We start from the raw sequence: 15,923 nt of genomic DNA, 5'->3' as shown, positions 1-15,923 counted from the left end.
TGTGAATACAATAAAATGCAATGATGCTTACCCTTCATGGACAGCATGTAGCTAATATCGTAAAAGTCTTATTATATTGAAGTACCTATATGATATCGCATTAATTTGTAAGTCATGATCAATAATGTTGTATTATAATTACAACAGAAGAATGTAGAATAAATATTATTTTTGCAAAATGTAATTTATGACCACAAAGTTTCCTGGTTAAGCAGATTTTATTCTAGAAAGATGAAAATGCTACATTTCTTTTTAGCGAAAAGCAAAGCCACAAGATAAATATCTTGCATATAATTTAAGTTGTCGACGAGTGTCATCCGGTAATGAAAAAAGATGGCTCCCGCGCCAACGGAGCTTTATTACTCCAACTTAACCTAAATTGCATAATTTTTCGTTTAAATTCTGACAGTTACACCAATTTATTTCTAGCCAATATAAAATGAAAGCCTCGTTTTGGTTAACCTTTGTGTAACAACGAAATAAGCTGTCTGCCCTTTGTGTGTTGTCTGTGCTTACTGTTGTATGATATTGACATTGCCAGGGTGAAAATTTGTTGTTAAACAAAAGTCACATTTTAATTACTTTGGCAATGAATCCCACACTTTGACATGAGAATTTTTGTTGCTACCCTGTTAAAGTAATCATGCAGCCCCCCTAGACAAAACGCACTTTTTGATCGAATCGAAAATCGAATCCATCAAAACTCCATACAAAAAAGGGGCTTTTCGACCACTTTTCGACTGCTTTGCGATTATAATTTGCACTTTGTCTAGACCCACAGGGAAGCTTATTTTGACATAGCATAAAAAACTTGTTTCAATCAAACCACAACCCACAAGTAGGTCCATAAAAAGTTTTTGATTTACTGTCACTTTCTTTGATACCTTGTACGAAACATGACTTTTCAACGCGCCATCCATTTCAGCGTACGGCTGTAAAAAAGCTGTAAAGCCGAGCTAATTTGTCACCGATAAAGCTGTTGTACTACCGATAATAAACCTCGCTACGCTACTACAAAGGAGATCATAAAACGCAATATTAATTACGCACGGCAGGAGCGCAACAAATGTACAAGGAGTATGGTTATTTTTGGGTTGAAGGCGCCCAGAAAGCTGAAGAGAGGTATTTTCTATCTATTATGGTGTAGATTTGTAAATAATAATAAGATTTAAAAAAAAATCTTGATCATTGAGGAATTTTTCTGCAAAATACAGAAATCTAAAAATAATGTAAACCTACTTACTCGTAATATTTAAAATTCAATGCAAACTCGAGTCGTGATTGGCCTAATTTCAATATTTTATTTCTTCTAGAATACGGTCCTTTGTGTAAGTAATTTACTTTGACTATTCCTCAGCCCAATTGCAAATTAAGCCGCTTAATATTTATCTTAACAGTTCATACTTACTTTTTAATTATTTGTTTGCTTTTAATTACCAATTTAAACAAATAAGGTCTCCCACGCTCATTAACGGATAAACAGGCTCTCGCTCGGCTATTGTCTGTATCTAGGTCTTGCTCCGTGTGACGTCATTAACCCACCTGCCAGCCACGGTTAATTGGAAAATTTCTACTTTTAGGAGTTTACAAGTTGTTGGGTTCTTCAATGGCGTTTTATTGCTTCTACTATTTCTTAGTCCGGAAATAACGCCAGTCGGCAAATTTGACTTTACGTAAATACTGTGCTAAATTGAATCCTTGATTCGATAAATATTGAACGTTCGTCGGAAAAAAACTGTTTGCCCAATCATATCAAGATTTGTGTGGAAATAGATTAATGTCAAAACAGAAATGATGTACGAAATTTCAACTCAATAATCGGTTGGCAAAAAACCCATAATTTAAAGCTCTTGGGTGTGGTAGTGTTGCTCCATAAACTGGTTTTAACAATAGAAATGTCAGCTCTAGGATTAACTTACTTTACTTGACTTTTATGAAAAAAGAGCTAATTCAGATTTGTAACACAATTTCCGTTCCAGTTTTTCTCTAGGTCATTAAATGTTACTGATAAGTTTATATCCGTTTTTGGTGAAATTTTCTTTCAGTTTTTTTTGTGCCGACGCACTATGGAGCGAAATTGAGATTTATGGACATAGCGATTTTTTTCACAATTTCTATTTGAAAAAAATACCTATCGATAGGTTACGTTATTCTGATGAATAAATGCTTCACAAGTTTTTCTCTAAAACCAATAGTTTGACTGGAAAAAAATATTTTCCATTTTCGTTGTATGGAATGAAACATAAAGTGGTCGATTTCGACTAAGCCTTGACAGATCTTGCTTTGAAACTACTTAAGCCTTGTTCTATGGCTTGTTGACTGTAATCCTACGCTATCAGCGCGCATCCAAAGTTGCCCGTTCACAAGTTATGAGGTTCTGAAAAATTAAAAAAAAGTAAGTAAAAGTGACTTTTTTTTTATTCCAAAAAAAAGTCACTTTTACTTACTTTTTTTAAATTTTTCAGAACCTCATAACTTGTGAACGGGCAACTTTGGATGCGCGCTGATAGCGTAGGATTACAGTCAACAAGCCATAGAACAAGGCTTAAGTAGTTTCAAAGCAAGATCTGTCAAGGCTTAGTCGAAATCGACCACTTTATGTTTCATTCCATACAACGAAAATGGAAAATATTTTTTTCCAGTCAAACTATTGGTTTTAGAGAAAAACTTGTGAAGCATTTATTCATCAGAATAACGTAACCTATCGATAGGTATTTTTTTCAAATAGAAATTGTGAAAAAAATCGCTATGTCCATAAATCTCAATTTCGCTCCATAGTGCGACGCTAGTTACAATGTCTAAGCGTGAGTCGTGGTCGTTACTCTGACTTTTACTCTGGTTTGTAGCTGTAACAGGCGCTGGATTTGATAAAAACATAGTTAGATAAAGCCTTGATATTAAACATTGTTTCTAACACGCACAACCTTTTTCGTGTTGCCTTCATTATCTTTGACATCGTCCTATCAAATAATTTGTAGGCAAAATGTGTTAGTTTCTGACTCATTCATTACTTGTTATGTTATTAAGATAGATCATGGTTCAAACACCCACTTGTTAAATCGATAACAGAAATATCATCCAAAGTACGACGTGTAACGTATTACGGTAATTTACAAAATATTGAAACAGCTTTCAACATCAAATAGTATACAATATAATACCGATAGAATTTGATATTTTAACGGTAATCTGAAACTGCGGTCATTAGTTCTAACGGACACTTTATGTAGGACCTTGCCGATTTAATCGGTAATTTTCAGTGGTTAAGTACCTTGTAAAAACTGATTTTTCAGTGCTTACCTATTGTAGGTACTCGTAAATCTGTTTTAGTTTAAATAGTTCTAACGAAAGAAACATTGGGTCGAGGACGTAAGCACTGACAAAAACCAGAATAGTACCGTAAACAAACCAGGTAAAATGCACTGATAGTAGATACCTTATTTTCTGGCGTGGAATAGTTACTTTTGTATATTTTTTCAGTTGGGCGGTCGAGTCATGGTTAAAATGTTTGAATGTAAAGATCTATGTTCCAAATAACTGAGCACTTCGAGATCTGTGTTTTCTTACGGTTAACTTGATTTATATTGCATTTTCAGTTTCTTCGCGTTGCCTTTCGTAATGGTGTTTTCATAAATCTTTTGCTCATTTCCTGAAATATTCGTATGTTATGTTTCCAGCACTAATGTGAAGAATGTTGTTGCTAATAGCTGATGATAGCGTAAACAAAACTTTTCCATGCCATTTAGAGTTGTAGTTATTATTTATTCATATTTAGAAATATTTAATGAACTACTAACGAGAAACCAATCATCACAATTTGTGTCCTCGAATTAAATGAATTAAATTATTCCAGTACATTAACGATATGCAAATTGGTCTTCAAATGAAACAAAATCCATTAGCAAATACAATTGTTCCCATAAAGCGAACGCTGAAATTGAAAATTATTTCACGTGTATGTGCAAAATGCAACGTACAGTCGCAGAATGAAAAGGTTCGTCACCTTAGTGTCGGTTTTCGTTTGCATTAGGTACTGTGTAAGAGTCAAACCTGCCAACATAACAGTGCAAAAAACAGTGCTGCTAACATTTAAATAAATATGACGTTTGCAAACGAATAAGGTTTTGCTTGTTTATTTTTCTATTCCATCAGTGCAATGCAATGATGACATCACCAATTGACAATAGTTTTTTTTATTTAATAGAAATAATAATGGCAGGTTGAACCAACAAGAAGGTTTTAGTATATCAATCATATTTAATCTTCTTGACAAGATAAATGGTCAAACAACTTTGATCTGAATAATTTTGAACTTTACTGACGAACAGTTAAAGATTATTTTCTCTAACTCGAGATTATTCTGTAACATAGTTTCAAAAGGTAATATATGTGCTCGCGATTCGTTGAAGGAATCAATTTGGAAACTGACGAACCTTTTCATTCCGTGACTGTACAATGCAGCTTCGTATTACGTATTTATGTACATCCGTATATCGCCTCTACAGCTGGGGATATCAGTTGCAGTTGGCAGAAATTGGTAGTAAGGATAGGTAAGGATGATAAGGCAATTTTCGAAAGATTATACATAATTCATGCTTTGCTAATACATAATCATACTATCTTTATGACCGAGTTTTCCTTGAAATACACCTAAATTATTGTTTAAAAGCTACATTCATTATTTTCGAAAAAAAAGAAAGAAAAGAAAAACTAAAGTACAGATGTGTGAACAACTGAAAACTGGAATAGTTATTGGGGGTTTTGAATTTATATTGCTTTAAGTATTTTAATGTGAACATAATTTTTCTACTGAAAACTCATAGATAGAGAAAGAGATAAATGTCAGTTACAAGAAATATACGTAGGTAGTGAAAGGCGGTATAATCTAGATGCTAACTCTAAACGTGCTTAGAAAAGATGGAAGATCTTGTATAACCGGTTACGCAACCTAAATAATGTCGATAAAAAGATATTTTCGCAAAAAATAGGCATCCCTAGACATCCAGTCGCTGCCAGCCGGCGGAACGACCCGCCTGGAAGGAATCGAGCCGCAGCGAACGTGCAACTACTTATCAATTGCAAGCTGTTCTCCTATTGCCTCCATATTTTATATTTAGCGAAGTTTTATTTACGTTTCCTTTGGCTGTTTTATTGAGGCCCGCTGTGTTCTAGCAGTCTAGTTAGTAAATGTTTATACGGAGGCGTTAAGGTACTGCGATCGCCTACCTAAACGCCTCCGTATCAATGTCAGGATTTAGGGATTGAGCGGGATCTCCCAATCCATCTTAATTAAAGGAAAAACAGGTTGCCAACCGCGTGCGAATGGAGAAGATCTACAAATCATGACTGATTAAATATCCCTTGAGCTTTTGGATTAGGGCAAATCGTACTAGTTCGCCGGGCTAGTATTATACATATTATCTGTGGCCGGGGGATAGCTTTAATTCGAACTATGTATGTATTTAGGTCTGGCTCACTATTTAATTGCTGTTGATTGACATGAAAAATAAAAAAAATGATTAAAATAAGTTTTCTTCATAGTCTTATGAATGCTAGTATTTTTCTATAATAGATACTTTTTTGCAGTTCCGAAAATTTTGTTATGCGGCCTGTATCGTTCCAAAAAAAAAAAGTATTATCATAAAATGGGCTTAATAGCAACTTTTTCTTAACCAAAGGTGTTGTGATAATCTTCCATGTGGCCAGTATTTTTCAGCCGAAATATTAAAAATAAAACCTTTTTTCCAGTTCCGTGGTAGAAGCAACTGACGTGCAACTGAACATGCGCGTGGGCATCCATACGGGGCGCGTGCTTTGCGGCGTGTTAGGGCTCCGCAAGTGGCAGTACGACGTGTGGTCCAATGACGTCACGCTCGCCAACAACATGGAAGCGGGTGGGGAACCAGGGTACGCTGTTTTGAATAAATTTTTATTTTTTGTCTACGTAAAGGCATCGATGATGCTTTGATTAAATCCGTGATAGTAAATTAGTTTTTTATCTGTAAGACTATATTCAAATAAACTGAATGTGTGATTTTGTTTTTAAAATGTGCCTATATCGATGGGGACATGTCATTGGAATAATTTATTCAAAGAAATTCACTTAGCCAATTAAACTGCTAAAAATTCACTTTTCGACGGCTCATTGAACAGAAAATTAAATAGAAAAAAGTACTTGTTAAGATTTATAATATGACATGGCATGGTCATCTAATGATGCAACATTTTATAATTACAATCAGGTGGAAATTCCCTGGGCAGAAAGACTTTTCTTAACCTTTTATAACGTGTGGATTTCAGTCGAGTGCACATAACGCAAGCGACCCTGGAGTGTCTCGGAGGAGCATACGAGGTGGAGCCAGGCCACGGCTCCAACCGCAACGCGTACCTGCGCGACCACTCAGTGCAGACCTACTTCATCATCCCCCCGCCCCGCCGCAGAAAAGTTAGTCGCAACACCACGCCCCTCTGTAGCAGTCGTGTGAAACCTTGTAAACCCCCCCTCTACTCCGAAGTAGTATTAATCTGACAATATCTAACGTATCAAGCTTAATGCACAAAGTAGATATTCTCAACAGCTTTCTCTTTCCAAAATAAAGATGACGCAGACCCTAAAACGAAGATAGCCATTGAAGTGGTTAAGCCACTTTAGCTGACCCAATTTGCCTGGAAAACGTTTCAGTTGCAGTAATGGGAATTTTATTCACTGTAATTACTTTAAATATCTAAGTTACGTTCCAGATTTAAATCAGGAATATAGCTGTTGAGAAAGCAGTAAGCTCGACCACGACCCACGTCGATGAAGATTTTATTTGACAGGCACTCGAGTTGACGAGGCTACCGTGCCCGTAGGCGTCTAATGTATTTTGTTAATTTTATCATTTCTAGATGTGCCTATCATCAGGCGTCGGGCTCGGCTCAGGATCTCGGCGCAAGCTCTCTTTCAAAAACGTGTCGAACGTTGTCGTTCAGCTGCTCCACTCCATCAAGTTCAACGTCGACGTTCCCTTTTCCAACATGGCCGCCTCGCCACAGGAACTCAAGGCTAACGCCGCGAGGAAGGTACGACCACACTCTAACTCAACAGATGTGTTATCGAATATTTTTCACTTGGGAATGCTTATGCTGAAGGTTGCTCGATATACGACAACCTATAATAATGTATAATATTCGCGATAATTCGTCAACAAATATCAAAATAAAAGATTGTAGCTTTAAGACAATTTAAAGAGCACTTGACGTTTCGCATAGCATACTTGTGTGACATGGCTAAACAGTACAAAGCACATGTCTCGGCTTTTCTTACTTTTCTGAACATTCCGCTCGAGTGATTTTATTTCTCAGTCTGGTTGTCCACTTCCGTCTCGAAAAGGTAAGCTTTCTTTATTTTATTTCGTGAGATCCATTACTTGTGCTGTCCCGTGTTTTAACGTTTTCCATGTCAGTGTTCGTCGATACGTGTCGGTGTAGACTGGAAATACATTGTTATTTTGGCGAGTGTCAATGTTTGAAATGACTGCGTTCGAATGTTCGATGTGCATTTGTTTAAACAAGCCGTTCTAAATATTTTGAATTTGGAAACATTAACACTGGCCGCGAATAGGTGAGCGTCGCCTTCTCGGGGCGAGATGGTGACTGGATGTGGTGTGGCAGGTGCTGGACCTGCGGCGCGCGCTGCACGCGGAGCCGGGCTCGGCGGAGGCGCTGCGGCTGGCGTCGCTGCGCGCGGAAGACGTGAGCGCCGCGCTGGACGCGCCCACCCCCCCCGCGCACCCCGCCTCCGCCCCGCACCACCACACCTTCGACGCCGTCATGCAGCATCACGCCCTCCGCACGCAACCCACGGTCGACACGGCCCGCACGCGCTGTTTATCTGTGCCACGTCACGGACTCCATGACACCTCATCGGTTCAATTGGGCTTCAGTTACAATCATACCATTGGGATTGCCGGATCATAGGTTCCATCGCTGCTGCTTATAGGCGATTCATTACCATCATCACTGAAACCGGCTTAGTAAATACCAAACAATTATTCAAAATATCCAAAAGATCGTGACACTGCACAGATAAAACAGTATTTACGTGCGCGATAGTTTATAAGAGCTTACACACAGTTTTTATATTAATTAGCGTGTTTTATTAATCTGTGTGCGAGTTCTAATTGCACTCTAGGGCTGATATAGAATATGGTTCGCAACTAGGTCTAGTTTTAGGCGCCGAACGAAACCATATTGCTACTTCGCCCGTGTTATGATTTTGGCTTCAGAAAACTTATGAATGATGATACGCAACGACTGCGATGCCGAGCATTAAGAAATATATAACCTCGCTTAATGGTTTCCTAGTAGTTAGTTGGTTTTTGAGTGGTGGTTTTTGAACTAAATCTATTCTGCTTTCTCTTGAAATGTGAGGAGTGCACGGAGCTTCGTGTTTGACTCGCAATAGCAAATCGATTTGTTTCACACTTGAGATTCTGTTTACAAACTTGTTTACGTAATGTCTTAAGATATCACAATAGATCACTGTCCTGTTTAAACACGATTAGTTCAAAGTTTATGTGTCAGCACAAAATTCTTCTCAGTGTTCCCTTGATTCTTTCATTTTAGTTGCTGGTATTCCAAGCTTTCACTCACTGTTACACAATTGATTTTGACTTAATAATGGATATTCTTTTGGTAAATAGCCATAATATGGCTCGATTAAAATCTCTTTTGGAACTTTATATCAAGGGATGAATAGAAGATTTTGATAAAATAGTTTAGTAAAGCAATAAATAGTATTTTACTCCTTATCTTCCCGGAACATTGTGTGGAAGACCCAAATACACCAGCAACTAATATGAGACGTCTGCTCATTGTTTTTCAGATATTCCGACCTTGGACATTATTTCCACAACAAATACCCGCTGAAACCGTAAGCGCAGACCAAATGTTGTTCATGTGTATTATTGTTTTCCACTCTATCACCGGGCAATACACTTCGTTTCCCCAACTGTCGTAGGTACGCATTACCTCTTCGACACACCTAATCGCGAGTGCAGAATCGCAGACGTTAGCCCAATTCACTTAGTATATAATCAGGTGAAACTATGTTTACTTATAAAGCGGGAGCACTCAAAACCATTCACCGTCACTTTCTGTTATTGGAATTATTTTAATTTCAAAATTGTTACACTGTTACTATGATTGTTTGATTTTGTTTGAGAATAAAGCCGAACGCACCGAAATGTGTTTCACTCGCTGTCCCAACTAGCTACCTCGTGCACAGCATGGCATGACTCCTCCGCTGACTAACTTGCATGGACCCGCCTCTGATTAACTTCTAATATAGTTTCACTGCCGTATGTGAACATTCTGATGGTCTACGGAAGGCAGAAGGAGTAGGTAAAATAAATACTTTTTATTACCTTGTTACACTTCCTGGATCCGAAGACTTTCAATATCATATCACTTACGGCAGTCAAGCTAATATTAACATAATGCTGTCAATTTCGTTTTGTGATTGATCATTTCGTCTTTTGTTATTTAATATAAAAAAACTACAATAAAAAACAAATGATCAATCACAAAACTCTAGTTTTAAGACTTGTTTTAGATATTGTCTCAGAACATTACTAAAATACCTTTGCTGTAACTTTGTTGAACATAAATAATAATAGCCCAGTAATAAGTAACGATAGACCCTCATAAACTTCAGTATCTGTACAATAAATATCTTTGTTTCAATGTATGTTCTATTATACTACTTCTACTAATGTAATGCTGCTTCGGAGACCGGAACTTTTTGATTCTAAGGTCAGTTCGAAATTTCTGTTTGGAGCATGGCGTCAGCATGCGGTGGACCCAATGTGACCCCGCCCTCACCTCAGTTGGTACCCCTTCTTTTTCGTTGTTTCCACAATCGTTATACGTTACCCTGTAATTATCCTTCTGTGTCCGATGAATATTGGTGTTCCCTTTGATGTGAGGATCCAAGTCAGTCGTTTTGAACTACGTTGTGTATTTCCACAGAATAAAGTAACGGAGAAGTTCAAGCGGCCTCTGAAAAAGCGTCACTCGTCTGTGTACCACCAGCCCACCAACCGCGTCAACAAGTACCTGGCGCAGGCCATCGACGCGCGCTCCGTGCACCGCGAGAAGGCCACACACGTGCATCTGCTGACGCTCTGCTTCAAGGACAGTGCCAAAGAGGCGCAGGTAACTGACCAGCCACTGCAACAGCGTGTTTATATTTTTACTGTGACTTGGAAGATACCACCAAGTTGTGGTGACCATACCGGCGATTAAGCCAGTTTTCCCAGAGAAAACCTGACTCGTAGCTGGAAAGTTTTTTCGTCGGCGTGTCGATCCAAATTATAAACACAGAGGTTACGACGCTAATTTGATACCACAAGTTAAAAGCGCAGTTATTGTGACCATACCGTCGATGTAGCCAGTTTGGCCAAAAAAAAACTCTCCACCCGTAGCTTGAAAGTTTTTTCGTCGTCGTGTCGAGTCAAATTACAAACACAGAGGTCACGACGCTAACTTGATGCCACAAGTTAAAAGCGCAGTTGTGGTGACCATGCCGGCGATGTAGCCAGTTTACCCAGAAACAACCTGAAAACTGGTAACTTGAAAGTTTTTTCATCGTCGTGTCAAGTCAAATTAGAAACACAGAGGTTACTCCGCTAACTCTTCTGAGGCAGTCCTTTGACTTTATTTTCCAGTATCGAGCATCAACTGATGGCGGCTGGGCGGGTTCTCTGGGCGCGGCCCTAGGTGCGTTAGTCGCGGCAGGGGCGCTGCAAGCGGCTATCCTCCCTCGCACCACCATCGTCCTGCTGCTCTTCGTGACAGCCTTCGCGTGGTCAGCAGCGGTGCTGGCGCTGACGCTAGCTGCGAAACTGCGCCTCGTGCCGTGTGACGTGTCCAGACCGTTCGCTCTGCGGAACGCTATCACGACGTTTACTATAGTGCTGGGATATGCCGTTGGGCAGGCGAATGTGGTGAGTAAATCAATGCTATTCTTGTTGCTTAATAATGAATGGATTACAAGCCGTTGTAGTATAAAAAAATCACTATAAACGACAGCCATTTAACGAGAATTATTTAGACTGATGTGGGTTGTGCTCTTGAAGGAAACAATATTTTTTCTTAGACAATTCATCAATACCTTAATAATATATTCTACCAACTTTAAATCCCACGATAGACTCACAGTCTTCGTTTGTTAACCGCCTAGAAAAATATCAGCAGCAAAACCTTTATGAAGAGACTAATAACTAACAACTCTGCCTGCTTTACCTACGTATTTAAATAAAACATTTCCATCTCCACCCTTTCAGGTGACATGCGAAGAGGTGGCCGTATGTAAAAACCTGACTGCAAACGTGACGACGATGGCCGAAATCCGTCAGTTGAGCGGTGACGTAGCTGCTGCCTTATGGAGTAGCAATGACCATCGGGCCTGCCCTATACCGCTATACATTACTCTCGGCTGTTGCCTCACTATGCTGACTGTAGCGGTCTTCTTGAGACTGCCTATCTTGGTTAAAGGAGTGCTGTTAGCATTGATCACAGCGACCTATATGACCGTGATCATGGCGTACCATAAGGACTTGTTCGACTGCTACGACATGATAACTGAGTGAGTATGTCGCCGTTTCTGTTTTGTTTTTATGAGCATGTTGATAACCGATTACTGAAGGAGATGTCGCAATTTATAATTTTATGAGCTGTCGTAGGCTAATGACATGGCTTGAGCAGTTTGATAGCTTTATGTATAGTACACTATAAATTACGAAAAAGTACTTATTTTCTGATAACTTTGGTTGATTATTGAATTCGGAAGATATTTAAGTCACGAGAATCAAGCTCTTATCAAGTTGTTAGTTTTATTGGTGTAGTCGCCAGCACATGAGATATTTTTATAGCAGTATAACGTCATAACATACTCTAGCTTAGCTTGATATGTGTACATAGAAGTCTGGTCTCTATAGGTCTCTCTATCCCGTACCTCAGCGCCTACGGGAGAGGCGGCATAGACATAATATTATGACGTGACATAGCATACAAATCTGAAACACATTTGAAATTTCACTGACGTTTGACGTCCCAAAACCTCACGGGCTGCTCCCATACCTCAAGCACTGCCTGAGATCAGGCCTGACTCACTCCGCGCGGTACATCCGATAATTACCTACAGCGAAGCGCCCCGCCGGCGGGTATTATATCAGTCGAGTGTCACGCGCGCGCCCGTCAGGACGCTGGCGTGCGTTGTAGTACCTAATTCTATGATCGAAGTATTATTTAAAAATGGACATAAAGAGAAAGAAATATTATTGTGCGGCGTTCGGGTGTTTAAATTCGAAAAGAAATCTACCGGATTTATCTTTTTTTTCGCTTCCCAAAGATGCTGAAAGGTATGTTGGCCATGTAGGTAATCAATAATTCTTAGGATAGTATAGGAACCTAACTTACCATGACTACTGCTCAGAATGCGTTCGTTCGTTTCAGCCAATTAATGACGTCCACTGCTGGACAAAGGCCTCTCCCAAGGTTTTCCATAATGAATGCGTACTTACCTACATACGTACCTCATTACAAATAAGTAGATAAATTATTTTTTTACTAGACACTACTAGACAGCAACCCTAACAGCGTAAGAAGAGTTCAGAGGCACGCGATAGAAAGAGACAAAACTTGTAGGTGAATAAAATTGTAGGTACGTAGTGCTGTGCGAGCTGAATTCCACTGTATCGCGTCGTAGCAAGACTCGCATTTATTTAAATCGTCTTGCGGAGTAATCCTTCTGTACCTGTACTATTACTTATTCTGTGCTGAGATAAGACCTATAGCTTACCTTGATGTGTGTACATAGAAGTATTTGTTTAAATTAACCGTTATCTCCGCAGCCCTGGCGGACCCGTAGGATCGGCTTACAGCGCATCGGCGTGGGCGCTAGCATTGGCATTGGCCGTGCTATTGCACGCGCGGCAGACGGAATGGACGGCGCGTTTAGACTTCCTATGGCAAGCGCAAGCGCGTGATGAGAAGAGAGACATGGATGCCTTACAGGTATGATTGAAAAGTTTGATGTCTTAAACATAATGTTTAACCCTCTACGAACGAAAATCGACGGGTGATATAAGTGACGTGTCTGTCTATAATAATAAAATAATATAATAATAATAATAATAAAATTGTTTATTTTCACACCTTATAGGGCTTATACATTTCATCTAAAGTTACAATTAGAATTAAACATACATTATGAAGGAACAGAGAATGGTGTGACTGGAGCCTAATGTAGGGCAGCCCTGTATTTCAGGACTCCAGGTCCCACCCGTGAGGTTGAATGTATACAATGAGAAGACATGAGCAGTGAAAAGACATGAATACAATAAAGACATGAATACAATACACTGCAAAGATATTCCGTTACGAAAAATAAAGATGACGACATTTGCTCCATTGTGTGTGTGTGTGTGTGTGTGTGGTGTGTGTGTGTGTGTGTGTGTGTGTGTGTGTGTGTGTGTGTGTGTGTGTGTGTGCGTGTGTGTGTGTGTGTGTGTCTTTATAAGAAATTATATGGCTGTTGCAAATAGGGCTTCTGTTTGAGTGTAGTCCTGTTGAAGTAGCCACCTTATCAAAAGCAATTTACAGTCAAATCTTGGTTTGTCGTAGAAATTAAGTACTACATTTATTTTATCATAGAGATACGGTGCTAAGTAATATAGTTGGCGTTTAATGAATGTTGAACGGGGAAGAATTGCCGAGCATACCTTGTCAGGCCTACGCTTATGCGGTTTTTTATTAGTTCTCCTGGGTTCGTATACGAGCGCAGAGTGCTGAAGAAGAATAGAATGTAGTACGAACAGCTGTCTGATTGAAAGAATTTTGCATTCCTGGTAAAGTTGGGTGGTTGGATAACGACGAGATTTTTTCATCATAACCTTGAGAATTGACCTCTGAGCCCGTTCGAGTTTGATGATTATAGTTTTACATGCTCCTCCCCATGCTGCGATGCAATAGCTCAAAACAGACTGTGCAAGCGCATAATAAACACATTTTAAAGAATGGGGATTAAGTACATTTCTAAGCTTATAAAACATATAAATCAATTTCCGGGTACGTGAAGACAGACTTGCAATTTGAGCATCCCATGACATAGTTTCATCAAGTAGAACACCGAGATACCTAATGTCGTTTACCCGTTCCAGAGCGACACAGTCACACAATGACTGTCCCACAGTTCTGTTACAAGTGTGCGCCCTAACACTGAAAGTTGAGCTAGGTTTTGTCGATCGTCTAAGGCAGAAGGTTATAAACTTAGACTTCAGGACATTGAGAGTCAGCTGATTCATTCGTAGCCAAGTTACTATATGTTTAAGACCATTTTCAGCGTTCTGTTTAGCTATAGCCCAAGTCTCGCCCTTGAATATGAGTGCAGTATCATCAGCGTACGAAAAAATACTTCCATTGGTTGGTTTGTAATGACATAGTTCATTTATGTAAACAAGGAAGAGACTCGGGCCTAACACACTTCCCTGGGGGACTCCACAGGTGACGGGTAAATCAATGCTTTTGAGGGGGCCTATACTTACCAATTGTCTCCTGCTCGACAAAAAATCCTCAAAAAGCCTAAGAGGGACACCCCGGATACCGGCACACTCAAGCTTCTCGAGAAGAATTTTAGTGGACACGGTGTCGAAAGCCTTCGCCAGGTCTAGAAAAATACCGATGCACTTCTCTCTACCATCCAGAGTCCTCGTCACCGTGTTCACAAGCTGTGTAACTGCGTCTTCTGTCGATTTCTTAGGTTGAAAACCATATTGAGATTTCGATAACAGGTCTTCCTGCCTTAGGTATTTCATCAGGCGTATATTTATTAGTTTTTCAAGAATCTTCGACAAAGCAGGTAAGACTGATATAGGGCGATAGTTATTGACAGAGTCTTTAGCGCCTCCTTTGTGGATGGGATGAATAATGGAAACCTTTAAACAATCAGGAAAAACACCCATGTCAAAGCAGATATTGAAGATATGAGACAGGATTGGGACTACAGTATTTCTTATACCTTTAAGAAACGTTGCCGGTATACCATCTGATCCAGTAGCAGCATCGCTTCTCAAGCTATGTATAAGATCAGAGATCTCTTCATCATACGTTGGCAGTAAAACAAACGATCTCGTATGTCTAGGGCTTCCAATTTCAGTACTCAAATCAGTTGCTTCCGTACTAGTCACTATTTTGTCAGCGAGTTTCCTACCTATGTTGGCAAAAAAGTTGTTCACATCATTAATGGAAGCTTGGGGACCGTCTGGATGAGTCGTCAATAGTTCTTCAGCTGAATTTAACTCCTTATTTGTATTAGTAATTTTTCTTATCGCCTTCCAAGTTTGTTTTGGATTTTTACAATTGTTTATGAGCGATCTTTCATAATCATTTTTTAACCGCGACAGTAAATCGTTACAGAAATTTCTATAGCGTTTATATGATGTTTTAAGAATTTCATTGCCATTGGAGATCTTAACCTTCTTATAGAGATAATCTCTATGAGCTATGCATCTTAGTAAGCCTTGTGTAATCCAGGGTTTGATTACCTGTTTTCTATTTGGGACCTTTTTCTTAGTAGTATTTCTGTCGAGAGATTGTTTAAGATGGGCTATCAAACTTTCCGTGGCTAAGTTGGGATCATTAATTCCAAGTATGTATGAAATGTCCTCGTTATTTATTTCTTTAATTGCATTGCTATAGTTAGTGACAAGTTTGGTTTTCGGAGACTTTATTTTACTTACTTTTTCGTTTAGATTTAACAAAACTGGTAGGTGATCGGTTATTTGTGTATTTACAATATAGGTGTTAGAATCTAAGTTAGTTCTAATTATGGCATGGTCAAGACAATTTCCTTCCCTAGTGGGTTGCGTATGTGCTGGTAG

The 15,923-nt window shown here is 39.2% G+C and overlaps 1 protein-coding gene across 4 annotated transcripts in view; it reads left to right on the top strand.

The window, feature by feature from the left end:
- LOC114365405 (Ca(2+)/calmodulin-responsive adenylate cyclase) overlaps window positions 1-15,923 on the top strand; it is an 87,938-nt gene that overhangs the window by 59,761 nt on the left and 12,254 nt on the right. For 2 of the 4 annotated variants that reach the window (XM_028321973.1, XM_028321972.1), the window contains exons 7-14: window positions 5,749-5,907; window positions 6,301-6,445; window positions 6,889-7,062; window positions 7,654-7,734; window positions 10,012-10,197; window positions 10,710-10,988; window positions 11,328-11,629; window positions 12,897-13,059. In XM_028321973.1, the coding sequence (XP_028177774.1) occupies window positions 5,749-5,907; window positions 6,301-6,445; window positions 6,889-7,062; window positions 7,654-7,734; window positions 10,012-10,197; window positions 10,710-10,988; window positions 11,328-11,629; window positions 12,897-13,059 (1,489 nt within the window). The remainder of the gene's footprint in view (window positions 1-5,748; window positions 5,908-6,300; window positions 6,446-6,888; window positions 7,063-7,653; window positions 7,735-10,011; window positions 10,198-10,709; window positions 10,989-11,327; window positions 11,630-12,896; window positions 13,060-15,923) is intronic. The other 2 variants (XM_028321975.1, XM_028321974.1) reach the window with 1 other exon arrangement.

The sequence above is a fragment of the Ostrinia furnacalis genome, unplaced genomic scaffold (assembly GCF_004193835.3).
Source record: "Ostrinia furnacalis isolate ACB-3 unplaced genomic scaffold, ASM419383v2 OfSCF7587, whole genome shotgun sequence".
NCBI lineage: Eukaryota > Metazoa > Arthropoda > Insecta > Lepidoptera > Crambidae > Ostrinia > Ostrinia furnacalis.
Note: the sequence above shows the minus strand (reverse complement) of the source record. Positions and strands in the feature narration are given on the sequence as shown.